A 12,163-nucleotide genomic window follows, 5' to 3' on the forward strand; every position below is an offset into this window, starting at 1 on the left:
CCCATGAAAAAATAAAAATTCGCGAAAATTGTTGTCTGAAAACATTGAAATCGTACTCTCCGTCTAAAAATGAGTTGTTTAAAGATATTTCTCCAACAATTTCAGTAAAAAACTTTTGAGGAAAACTAGAATTTCGGGAAACTTTCGAGTCTTTTCATTTTTTGTATTTGTTTTGGGAACAAGTCAACTGTATCAAACTATTTTAGCTGTAGTCTAATTAAACACTTTTGATTGTTAGTTTAAAACTGTTTTTGTAGAGTCATTGACCATTTTGTAGAACTTACGTGACTTCAAATTCAATCATGTTTCGAAATTTAGGTTACATTTTAGATCATATTCTTCGAATTTCATATTTTAAACTGAATTTTTTTGTAGATTAAATCAAATTCGGGTTTTTTGTTCCAGTTATCAACATCTTGAATCAACTTACTGGCGTCTAGACTGCCGAAAAATGCCCTAAAACAGAATTTTTGAGCATCGTGATGAGTGAAATTCATGAACCAATTTAAAACGTATCTAATGTAGAATTAGGTTGCAATCTGAAACCAATTCTAATTTTTGTGCGTATTGCTTCTCATTCTAGAATTTTTCCTAGCCGTTGCGACAGTTTCCACCAACTTATAGATTACACCTCCTTACTAATGAATGAAAATTCACGTTGGCACTTTTTTCAGCGGTCTAGAGGCCAGTAAGTTAATTCAAGATGTTGATTCAAGATATTGACAGACAACCAGACTTTGTTTTTATCTTCAAAAAAAATTAGTTGAAAAGATGAAGTTCGAAGAATATGATCTAAAATGTAACCACAATTTCGAAATATGACTCATTCTTTGAATTTGAAGTCACGTAAGTTCTACAAAATGGTCAAGGCACCCCCTCCAAAACTTCCAAAGATGCCCAAGGCACCCAAAGTACAAACTGGCAAAGGCGGATAGTTGCTTCCCATTTTTTTCCTTTAACAATTATTCACATAAATATTTGGGTAAATAAATGTGTTAAAAAAGATCTGTTATAATTAGCAATGAATGAAAAAAAAATCAGCTTTGCGCATCATGTAGTTACAACATGGTTTTCAGACTTCTGCACTACTTCAGATGCTTATAAGGGAGTTTTTCATCATTTATAAACGATGACATTCTCTATCTACCATGGGCCTCCGATTCTGCCATGGGCCTCCGATTCTGCTACGGGCCTCTTATTTTTTTACGGGCCTCCGATTCTGTCATGGGCCTCCGATTTTTTTACGGGCCTCCGATTCTGCCATGGGCCTCCGATTTTTTTACGGGCCTCCGATTCTGCCATGGGCCTCCGATTTTTTTACGGGCCTCCGATTCTGCCATGGGCCTCCGATTCTGCCATGGGCCTCCGATTCTGCCATGGGCCTCCGATTTTGGAACAGAGCCAACATTTTTTGGAACAATTCGATTGCGCTAGGAATTGATAATGCCATTGAAGCTTGAACTAATGATACTATTGAAACAGTGTATGAGTGAATAAGATTTATTTTTTTAGTCACGGATGGATTTTCAGAAATTTTAACATTTCAATAAGATAATATCATAAGGAGATAATTAATATTAATATTTAATCTGTCTCTTTTGAGTGGAGATGCTAGGAAATTGTCAGATTTGATTGTTTGAAAAATGTTTCATAAAAACCAGCACCAGTATATCCGAACATATCTTGAACGTATCTTTCGGTTCCAAATATCCCAAAATTCATCCAGTGTGGTAAATCAGTCAGTCTTTCATCTTCTCGTTTAGCCGATACGGTAGTTCAAGAAAAAATATTGCGTGTATAAGTTTTTAAAAATGGGATTTGATAGAATACTATTGCAAAAAACAATGAAAAATTGAATTGAAAATAGTGTGAAAAAAAGATGAGCAGTTTAGAAACATTGTATTTTTAAAACTATCAAAGCCATGTAAATTAGTTCATACACGATCATGCCCTTATTGCGGAAATTCAATTGAGACCTGATTTAAAATAGTTCTGAAACATAATTTTTTGTTGAAAAATATAATAACAAGGTACTTGCTTTTCTAACTTGGGAGTTGAGTCTATACGCACCAAAGGCTTCCCTTGTTTGTTATTTGTAACCGTTATCAATTGAAAATTAAATTTTGGCAGCTAAATCTCAATTCTGACTAGTATCAAGGAACATTCTTTTGTCTTTCACTTGATTCAAATTTTCATTTCTTTGTACAATCGCATTGTCGGCATGTGTATAGCAATACTGCAAAAAGATAGACTTTTATGAATTGGAAAAACGCAGAAAATAAAAAGGGCCCGGGGTGACTAGAATATTTGGAAGGTAAAATTAGTTTAATGAAATTTCAGAACCGTCGCTGAAACGGTTCGTAAATGTGTATGAAACGAATGCAACTGAAAGTTCTGGTTTATCCAAAAGTTGATATCAGAAATATTTCTTTTATAATTCAATGATTTTTTTCAGATGTTTCCTAATAGTAAGGCTGATGTGCCTTTGGCGTTTTCGCCACGCAGCTACCCCTCTCGAGTTCACTTAAAAAAATTTTTATGATAGTTTGAATTTTTGGGAAACTATTATATTAAAGTTAAAAAACGGTTCATCTTCGGAAAACTTCAAATGTTTTTTGGTCATGTAAAAAAATGGCGAAATTATGGATCATTCTATTGCGAAATAAACAAGAATATGCCTCAGATCCAGTAAAAGTTGGGTAATCTATCTTTAAAAATTATATTATTGCAACAGGAAACTTTTAAATCCTTCAATACGAAGACTAGAAGACTAAAATGAATATAATTTCAAAAATCTCTATTGATTTCAGTAGTAGGTTGGGATAATTTCACCCTCCCCTCCAGGAGGGAGAGGGTGAAGAGGTGGGCGTCAGCTGTTGCGCGGAGGGTGGATGGTGGAAGGAAGGTGAGGGGAGGAAGAGGGTGGGTTCGATCTCGGCTGAACATTTTTTTGAAAAAAAAATTTCAAAAAAATTTCAAATTTTTTTTTCAAATTAATTTCAAAATTTTTTCAAATTAATTTCAAAATTTTTTCAAATTTTTTCCCCGCCAAATTTTTTCAAATTTTTTTCAACAATACCATTTTTCAAATTTCCGATTCAAATTTTTTCCCCGCCAATTTTTTCCAACAATTCAGTTTTTTTTCTACTTTCCGGTTTGAAGTTTTTTTTCCTGTACCTGGATAAAGAAAGAAACACATTTTTTCACCAACAAAATAATTTTATTATAACGAGAAAAAATAGTTTAATTGAGTGAATACACATAAAATAGATTCAGCGTAGCTATGAAGACTGGATGGTTGGATAGTTGCGCAGAGGGTGAGGGTGAGGGTGGGAGGTTGGTGAGGGAGAGGTTGAGAGGAATTGTTTTTCTAAAAGAATAGGAAATATATCTAGTATAGCATCATATCTCTTACCATATATTGATTTGTACGAATTGAATCGGCATTACTCCCATTCCTTGGACGAAGACGACTCGATCGCGTGGGTAGACGACCAAGAATCCTTTTTCTTCGAGGTCGTCTTGAATTGTTCGATCTCTCCCGAAAATCGACTCAGCCCTAAATAAAACACAAATTGACATTTAAAAAAAAAACACAACTCACGTCATCTCCCATAGTTTCAAAACTCCTTTATATTTTCTATTGTTGGTGGTTGTGCGCACTTTCAATGGCCCCCACCTGGCCAGCACAGCGTTTATCTCCCTTATGGGGAGATTTCTCCAATTTGGAGTCTCATCCAAAAGGTCGTAGAGCGATGTCCACATTTTCTATAAAAAAAGAAAGAAATAATTTGAAAAAAGTAAAGAGTATGTTCGTAAATAGACAAAGGAGTTGGAAAAAAATCGTCTCTTTTATTGAGTCGATCAACTAACGGAGAGTGGTTGAATATTGGAAACGATGTCTTATCTCGGTTTTGATCTCCATTTATACCCATGGTCTCGGATGTGTTCTTGGGAGGCGGAGCCTACCGCACCACCTTTTTGTTTGTAAAGGACTCTTACATAACATCTTGTGTATCGTAAGTTTACACACCATTTGATCTCAATCCTTTACCGCTGTTTGATCCCAATCCTTTCCCACACTTTGATCCTAACTCTATCCCGCCTGTGACGAAGGTATCCTTTGATGGTGATGTTCGCTCTCACTGAAATCCTCAAGACCAATCATAAACTCAAACTTGGGTAATTAAACCTTTTATTTTACGATAAATTAAAGCAAAAAGAAGTTAATAATATATAATGAGGAGGATGAGTAACAAAAAATGGGGAAAAAATCTTATTGTGCAGAGATTGATGACCAGACCGTTGTCTCCATTTCGCATGACTGGTGTGATGATGATTGTGGAGTGGTGGGTGCGTAGAGGGTGAGCATCTATGGGAAGATGCTCACGCACTCCACCGGGTACATGGAACCCGGATTCCCCACCAAGAAGACCATGCGGTCTTCTGGGTGGCGAAGCCAGGTTCTGTGTACCTGGAAAAAGTGCGCCGCCACAGTCGTGCGGCGACCCCTTGGCCCAAAATGCATGAACGCGCTGAAAGACAACAATTAGCTGCGACTAAAAAATGTTAACTCACTTTTGAGCCCCCACCTGGAGGATGCCTCTGTGGGTGTTCACACCCCCTCCTCTGGCGGGCACCTCGATGGTGCGAGGTCCTAGATTTTGGAGAGCCTCGTTAATTTCTCTCAAATCCCCATCACGCCACAATGGTGTGATGAGGTCGAGTGCATTCATGAGCTGCATGTCTAGAAAAATAGAATTTACTAAGAAACTAAAAGAAACTAAGAGAAAATAAAAAAGGAATAAGTCGACCAACTAACGTAGAGTGCTCGAATGTAGGTAATGATATCTCATTTTTGCCCTCCATTTTATGCCAAGGATCCTGTGGGCGGATCTAAGAGCGACACCTACAGTCCCGCCTTCTTTTTGTAAAAAAACAGTACTTGGGAAGATTTTTTATTATCATTGCCTGGGTAGATTAAACGACAGCTGAGCAATAAAGCAATAAAGCAATAATCAAATTGCTTGGGCGGTAGCAGACTTCTTAGAGAGGGGTAACAGACTTTTTGAAACAATAAAAGTAATAAAAGTAATAAAGCAATAATTACTCGCGGGGAAACAGAATTCTAGGAAGAAAATTATTGGATTTGGCGACGTTTGATGCAGGCGAGTTCATGTTGGAAGAATTTGATACGGCGTTGAGTGTTGAATAAGGCACGACAAATTGTACAGAGATTGATGACCAGACCGTTATCTCCATTTTTCATTTCAACACATTCCAAACCACGGCTTGCAGCACGACATTCAGTACACATGTGGATGATAAGTGTAGATTCTCCAAATGCAAACTTCGGATCCAATTTGGCAGACTCTTCGGTTGGCAGCTCTACTCCCGCAGCTTTGTTTTCAAGATAATCCTGAAAATTAAGAAAAATTAGTATAGGGGTTTGAGCAATGTATGACTTACTTTACGAGCCTGAGCAGCGTCATGCAATGTTCCGCTCGTCGCATTGTCTCCAGGTGACTGTCCCTCGACTTCTCCAGAATTTTGTGTTGGAGTTCGCTTAATTGGATTAGCTCCAGCATGTGGGTCTTCAATTGAACGTTTCCATTTGCCAGTGGTTCGCTGTTGGAATTTGTTGAGGTTTTTGAGTGGGGTTTTCGGCACATGGCTAGAGTTAGGAAGAGCTCCAGAAAAAGCGGATGACATCGACGCCAACAAAAAGAAAGAATGAGGTTTTGGAGAATCCAATGCTTCACCAAGACTTTACAGTGTAATAGGGGCGGAGCCTGATTAAAAAAATGGTACAGTTATTGAGAAGCTGAGAGAAAATAGACTTTGAATGGTAAAAATACATTTATTAAAGAGTAGAAATCAAACAGTGATATAGACGATACGAGTAATTTTTCCATCAAGATAGACGTTGACCTTCACATTTCCGGATGCTTCGACGGGACCACTGTGCTGTAAAAATACAAAATTAGTAATCAAAACAGAGATAAAAAAATAAACTCACGAGAAGTTTCCATGTACCAGGAATTTGAGTCTCTTCTAATGGTTGAGCGTATGCTGGACTCTTCTCAGGCCAGAGACTTGAATCCTCCAAAAACTCGTCTCCCCAAAGTTGTTCCATGCGGATAGTAAGCTGGAAAAAAGAAAACATTATTCACAATATCAATAAGAAAGAGAACATACCTTGGATACGTCGTCCTGGTTCATGATACGAATGTAAAAATGACTATATGCTATATGTGTTGGGTGGTGGAGTGCTGAGACAGTGTAATAATTAAATAACAGTTGGTATAGTTACTTGACGGTCCCAACTCATGTTCATCACATTGTCAAACTCTCCGTAGATAATCGCGTACAATCCACCTTCTGGTGTCTTTTTCGAAAACTTGAGGCGAACAGCTACATTAGTTTGTTGAACAAGTTCAAACAGATTGTGGTCTTGGGCTATTGGTGATAACTCGAAACCGAATATTGTATAACCATGGTTCCGGAACATGTCTGTGCTGATTGAGTTTGAAGTGAAATTGGTGCGAGCGTGTCCTAGAGATTCCTGGAGTTGAATGTATGGTTCGATGAATTTACCGTTTTCAAAGTCCAAATTGAATGGCCTTGCTGGTACCGACTGTCCACAGAAATCAATATGAATGTCTGACAAATCAAAATGTTTGAAATCAAATGGTGACGTATTGTACGAACCATTATAAGATTCTGCAGAGACGAGCCCAACAAAAATACGCCTAGGAAGTTTAGAGGTGAAGACAGTATTAGCTGGGGCATCCATCCGGTTGGCCTCAATGTAGAAACTACGTACTTGTCCAGAAATCAATGGGTATTGTATCATTTTGTGTTCCAATAGCGATGCCTCCATTTCATTCGAGAGTCCCTCAGCCAAATCAAATTCATTGACAATGGCGTGAACATCTACCACTTTGAATTTCAACTCATGAGCTCCAAGATTGTAACCTTCGATAAGGAACTCACTCTTGTTTGGGTAGAGAATAAGTTTCACATTACACCCATTCATTAGGACTTTTGATTGTTTCATCAAGTCTATCGAAATATTGCAAGCGACTTGTACTGTTCCATTATTGAAGACTGTATCACATCGTTTGAGAAATCCTGGACTGTCTGCTTGACCAATTTTTGGGTCATGATAAAATCCTGCGGCTGTGAGTGTAGAGTTTTTAATCTCTTCTCCGTACATGAGTACAGATTCCATGTAAGCTTGGTACGCGTAGTTGGTCGAATTGTGAAATATCATTTGTCCATTGATGTGAAGCGCGTAGTTTTGAATAATGCTGTGGGCAATATTATTGATTGGACCATAAAGAAGTGGATTCTGGATTCCTGAAGTGAGTGGTTCCATTTGTACATGATTTCCATCCTTGTCTGTGATTTGGAAGGTGAATACGATATAAGTTTTTTTCGGGTTCAGATAGCTTCGGCTGTTATTGGTGAGATTGAGTTCCCAGGGACCATTTTCCGAAAGTTGGTTTTTGAGTGGGATATATGTGTATCTAGAGTTGATGATTCCACACTGAGTGGCTGGTAGAGTAGAGAAATCCAAGTCCTCTGTAATAAAGTCCTGACTCTTTGGATCAATTCTACTCAACATTGTTAGAGAAAATTGGTGCGTGTGGATTCTTTAACCAAATGAGGTTTCAAAACTGCTATGCTTGGTGCTTTTATACTTTTCTCGAGTAAATGAAGTCGTCGTTTTTTGCCAGAACCAGCAAATTCTTTGAGTTTTCTCTTGGCCACAGTTTTTACACTTTCTTTGATTGGATTTCCATTTACCAACTCCGTGGCCAACTCTTTACCTGCTTTAATGAGATGTTGTCCTATTCGAGAATTCAGAAATCTTGGAATAAGTGTGAGGGCAGCTGTTAGTATTCCACCTAGTCCTGCTCCTCTCATATTACCACCCCTCTGGAATCGGGTACCCAAGAATGGGCCACCTCCAGGTAGGTTATGTCTGAGAAGTGCACGGTAGTTGATTTTCGAGAGATCAATAGGAACTGGTGCCATTATAAAAGGCGGATGGGTGAGAATGTCTAGATTTGTTCCCCTATTTATACACATGTACTCTGAGGAGATAACCGAAATACTCACAAACGACCCTCACACAAAAAGTCGATTTGCTGGTGTCTACCCTTCAGATAGACTAGTGTCTCTACCGAAAAGATGGAAAAAAGACTATTTTCTCGTAGTCAACACCGATACAAGTTTCCAGAGTGGCCGTCATTGGCAAGCCTTGATAGTGGATTCACAGAGGACTTGCTACTTTTTCTGTTCTCTAGGTGAGAAACCTAACCCTCACATTGTGAAATTCCTCAAGAAATTCCCAAAAATTGTGAGAAACAAGAATAAGCAACAAAACCCAGACGAGATTACCTGTGGTGGATATGTTATATTTGTTTTGGCAATGATGGCTCGGGGGTACTCTTTTGAATTGATATGTAGCCTGTTTGACAGAGTCACTAAAGATGACAAGTTCATCCGGGAGTATCTCCAAGACACTTACCATTACACACTACCCTCATTTTGAAGCCGTGCGTTCGTCGTGAACGGTGGTATTTTTTATTGCTCCCGATTTCCCAATGTCTCTTGCTCTATACTGTCGGGAGTGTGCTCTCAACTTTGAGAGTTTACCCGAAAAAGAGAAACATAACGAGGAAGTACACTATGGCTTTGCTCAACCTTACCCTGAAATTTCTGAGAAAGAGTTTGAACTAATGAGTTCATGGAATACCCACAAACTTGTTCATCATTGTCCCGTCTGTTTCCGCCATTTTCGCGTCATCAACCATCTCATCGAACACCTCGTCACGTCTCATCCTATTCGCTGTCTCAATAATCCATTGGCTCAAACATCGAAAGAAGTTGTGGAAAACTATTGGAAATTACTGGACCATGTGCTCCCTGGTGAGCGTGCTAATGTAAGTTAATTCCCTGTCGAAAAAAATATATAATTAACAATTTTTCAGAGCATGCGTCTTTGGAAGGCTGATACTGTTTCAAAGAAATGTCCTTACTGTCCCACCTATAACCCCGCTCTTCGTCTGACTTATAATCATATCCGCTGCTATCATCATCGTCGAGGAAACAATATCCCACTACCAGCCTATGAGAAATATCTCCGATGGAAAGACCACGTAGAAAATCTCTATCCTGGACAGCTAAAGAAGGTAAGTAACTCTATGAAATTTAACGCTTCTAATATTCTATTTTTACAGATGGACGAGGAATTCATCTACGGCCATGGTATCCTAGATCAACCACAAGAGGAGGACTTTGACGCTATTTTCCTTGAATCATTTCCATTTTGAAATAAAGATTTTATTGACAACAAATTGTTCACATTTCATCAACTAATTGTTCACATTTCATCAACTAATTGTTCACAATTCAAAACTAATTGTTCACAATTCAAAACTAATTGTTCACAATTCAAAACTAATTGTGAACAATTCAAAATGAATTGTTCACAATTCATAAATTTGAGTAAATTTGAAAAAATGACAAAAAATACAATGTTTTATGGGGTAGGAGGGGCACATGTTTTCTGAGGTAGGGGGGTACATGTTATATGGGATACCTACTTTATCTTTTTAAAGTGAAGCACTGCTATAGTGGTACCCCAGCTGAAAGGTATGGGGTCACCACCATCAGTGAGAAGTTCAATACGTATACTATCAATATTACTGTTTATGAGTGGAACATATCTTGGGTTAGGCACTGTGTAGTAGATTATAGAGCCATACTTGCCAGTACACGGGATAACAGAAAGTAGATTACTCTTCCTATTACCAACAATGATTGGGTCTACAAGGTCTGAATATAGGTAGATCACACTGACATCTCCAAAGAAATCCACTTTATGTGGGGCAACACTGCTTTCTCTAACAATAGTATCCTCAAAACCCAAAAAATAACCACAAGCCTTATCAAACTCTACGAATAATACTTCTGCAGGATTCAAAAAGTTAATTTTCACTTTTCCATCTTGCACTGTAAAACCAAGGTATTGGTTAGTATCATAGTCGGGTTTGTCTACAGAAACTAGAGATCTTATACGTTCAAACTCTTCCATCATGTTCCTATAAGTTGTGGCATCGTTAGGTCGATTCAAGACATTATTTGCAATTGCAGCATACTCGGCCATTGATTGTTTCATCTCGGGACTCAAAGCGATAACTGGTTTTGGTTCTTCAGGTTTCTTGAGTGGGGGCTTCTTGATCACATCTGGCTTCTTTTCGTCAACCTTCTTTTCTTCTTTCTGCTCAGTTTTCTTTTCTTCAACTTTCTTTTCTTGTTTCGGTTCAATCTTTTTCTGCTCAGTCTGCTTTTCTTCTTTCAACTCAACCTTCTTGTCTTCAATCTTCTTGTCTTCAATCTTCTTTGGTGCGGGGGTTGTCTTTTTTTCTTCTTCAATCTTCTTTGGTGGCGGTACTGGTGGTGTTGGCACTGGTGTTGGTGTTGGCACTGGTGTTTGTTTCACAGTTTCAGTACTCTGTACTACTGGTGTGTTTTGAGCACTTTTCATTCTTTCCTTATCGTTTAATATTGCGAGAATACTTTCTTTTTCCTCTTTAGGCATTTCTCGCTTAGCCTTTTTCATATTTTCTTCAATCACATTGTCTACAGCACTCCTCTTCATTCTTGTGTGTACTTGATTATTCAGTGCAGAGATGACACCCTCTAAATTTGAATAGTCTGCTGCAGGAAACGTAACGCGTATTGGCTGACGGCCACCTTTGAAGTGTATCCAATAGTGTAGGGGTCTGCCGACATTCACAAAACTGTGCGGGTAAACGAGGTCTGTGAGCGCAACTACCCACTCATCTCTTTGCAATTGTAAAACTTCTGGTAACCTGGTGACGTAACGGCTAGTGGTGTTATGAAATGGGGCATTCGGGACGTTGGAGGGGAGAGTGACATAAAAATCTGTCATTTCTAATGACAAATGCACAATTACGAGACCTTTTATACCCGTGAAAAAAGTATAAAAGGGTTTGAAATCTCTTGGAAACTCTCAAAATGTGGATAAATAGCACAATTTGTCCAGATATTCTTAGTGACGACGCAATTACTATCAACATTATTGCCACCATCACCATTCTCATTGCACTATGCCCATGTCTTCTGGTAGCCCGCCACTACAAACAAAACACACCCCAGGATTCCGATTTAGATTCCCCTCTCAAACCACTATAATCGGGGCTACACAGAGTGGCAAAACAACATTATTGAAGAAAATCATTGAAAACTGCTCGACTTCTTTCGATACACCCATCACTAACATTTTTTGGTTTTGTGGTGTAAAGACCCCTGGTATCCCTACAAATGTACCAAATTTACGTGTATACGAGGGTCTACCCGACGTGGAGCTACTGAAAGAACACAAGGACCAGACAAATGTAGTAGTTTGCGATGATTTGATGACTGAATTTGCTCGTTCAAAGGACTCACTCAACCTGTTGAATACCCTCTTCACTGTCTATGCACATCACTATAACTGTGCTGTTTTCAACTTGGTCCAATCTGCCTTTGCTCTACCTCCAGTCACCCGAAACAATAGTACCTATATCATACTCATGAGAAGTCTTTCTGATGCTGCTCAAATTAAAAATCTACTTGTTCAACAATTTGGAGATCGATGGAGAGGCGCATATCAGGCCTACGAAGATGTAATGTCAAAACCATACCAAGCAATGATGATAAACAACGATCCACACTCCCCACCATCCATGAGAATACTCTCAAATTTCATCGAGGAATACCCTGTTGCCTATGAGACAGTATAAAAGAAAACCATCACCACCCCACAATCATTCACAATGGCTGCTCACCTTATCGTTCATCACGATTTTCTTCACCAAGTTATGAAAAACAAACGAAAATCCTTGGTTGAGGCAAACACTAAACAAATCAACATTTTAGTTGAAATTGTACACAATCTACTAAACTCTAAAAATATCCCCCTCAACTCTCGGGAAGTGACAATTTTACGACCAGTACAAAAATTATTGGAGGCTCTTACCAAGTGTCGTGATGTGGATAAGGCTCGAGAAATACTATTTAAGCTCACCAAAAACCAACTCTGCTCATTCATTGTTCCTGCTTTTGTCGCTACAAATTTACGAAA

General features: G+C 38.6%; 3 protein-coding genes across 3 annotated transcripts; 1 reads left to right on the forward strand and 2 right to left on the reverse strand.

The window, feature by feature from the left end:
• Positions 1 to 3,411: 3,411 nt before the first annotated feature.
• Positions 3,412 to 3,765, reverse strand: GCK72_012245 (uncharacterized protein; the record flags this gene model as incomplete). The annotated part of the gene is made up of 2 exons (XM_053728955.1): positions 3,412 to 3,559; positions 3,605 to 3,765. The coding sequence occupies 2 exons, from the start codon at positions 3,763 to 3,765 to the stop codon at positions 3,412 to 3,414; spliced, it is 309 nt and encodes a 102-aa protein (XP_053583727.1).
• A 1,375-nt stretch (positions 3,766 to 5,140) lies between these two features.
• On the reverse strand, positions 5,141 to 5,712 carry GCK72_012246 (uncharacterized protein; the record flags this gene model as incomplete). The annotated part of the gene is made up of 2 exons (XM_003093659.2): positions 5,141 to 5,419; positions 5,470 to 5,712. The coding sequence occupies 2 exons, from the start codon at positions 5,710 to 5,712 to the stop codon at positions 5,141 to 5,143; spliced, it is 522 nt and encodes a 173-aa protein (XP_003093707.2).
• A 2,903-nt stretch (positions 5,713 to 8,615) lies between these two features.
• Positions 8,616 to 9,344, forward strand: GCK72_012247 (uncharacterized protein; the record flags this gene model as incomplete). Its single annotated transcript, XM_053728956.1, has 3 exons — positions 8,616 to 8,954; positions 9,003 to 9,203; positions 9,252 to 9,344. The coding sequence occupies 3 exons, from the start codon at positions 8,616 to 8,618 to the stop codon at positions 9,342 to 9,344; spliced, it is 633 nt and encodes a 210-aa protein (XP_053583728.1).
• Between the last annotated feature and the right edge of the window lie 2,819 nt (positions 9,345 to 12,163).

This window comes from Caenorhabditis remanei, chromosome IV (genome assembly GCF_010183535.1).
Source record: "Caenorhabditis remanei strain PX506 chromosome IV, whole genome shotgun sequence".
Lineage (NCBI taxonomy): Eukaryota > Metazoa > Nematoda > Chromadorea > Rhabditida > Rhabditidae > Caenorhabditis > Caenorhabditis remanei.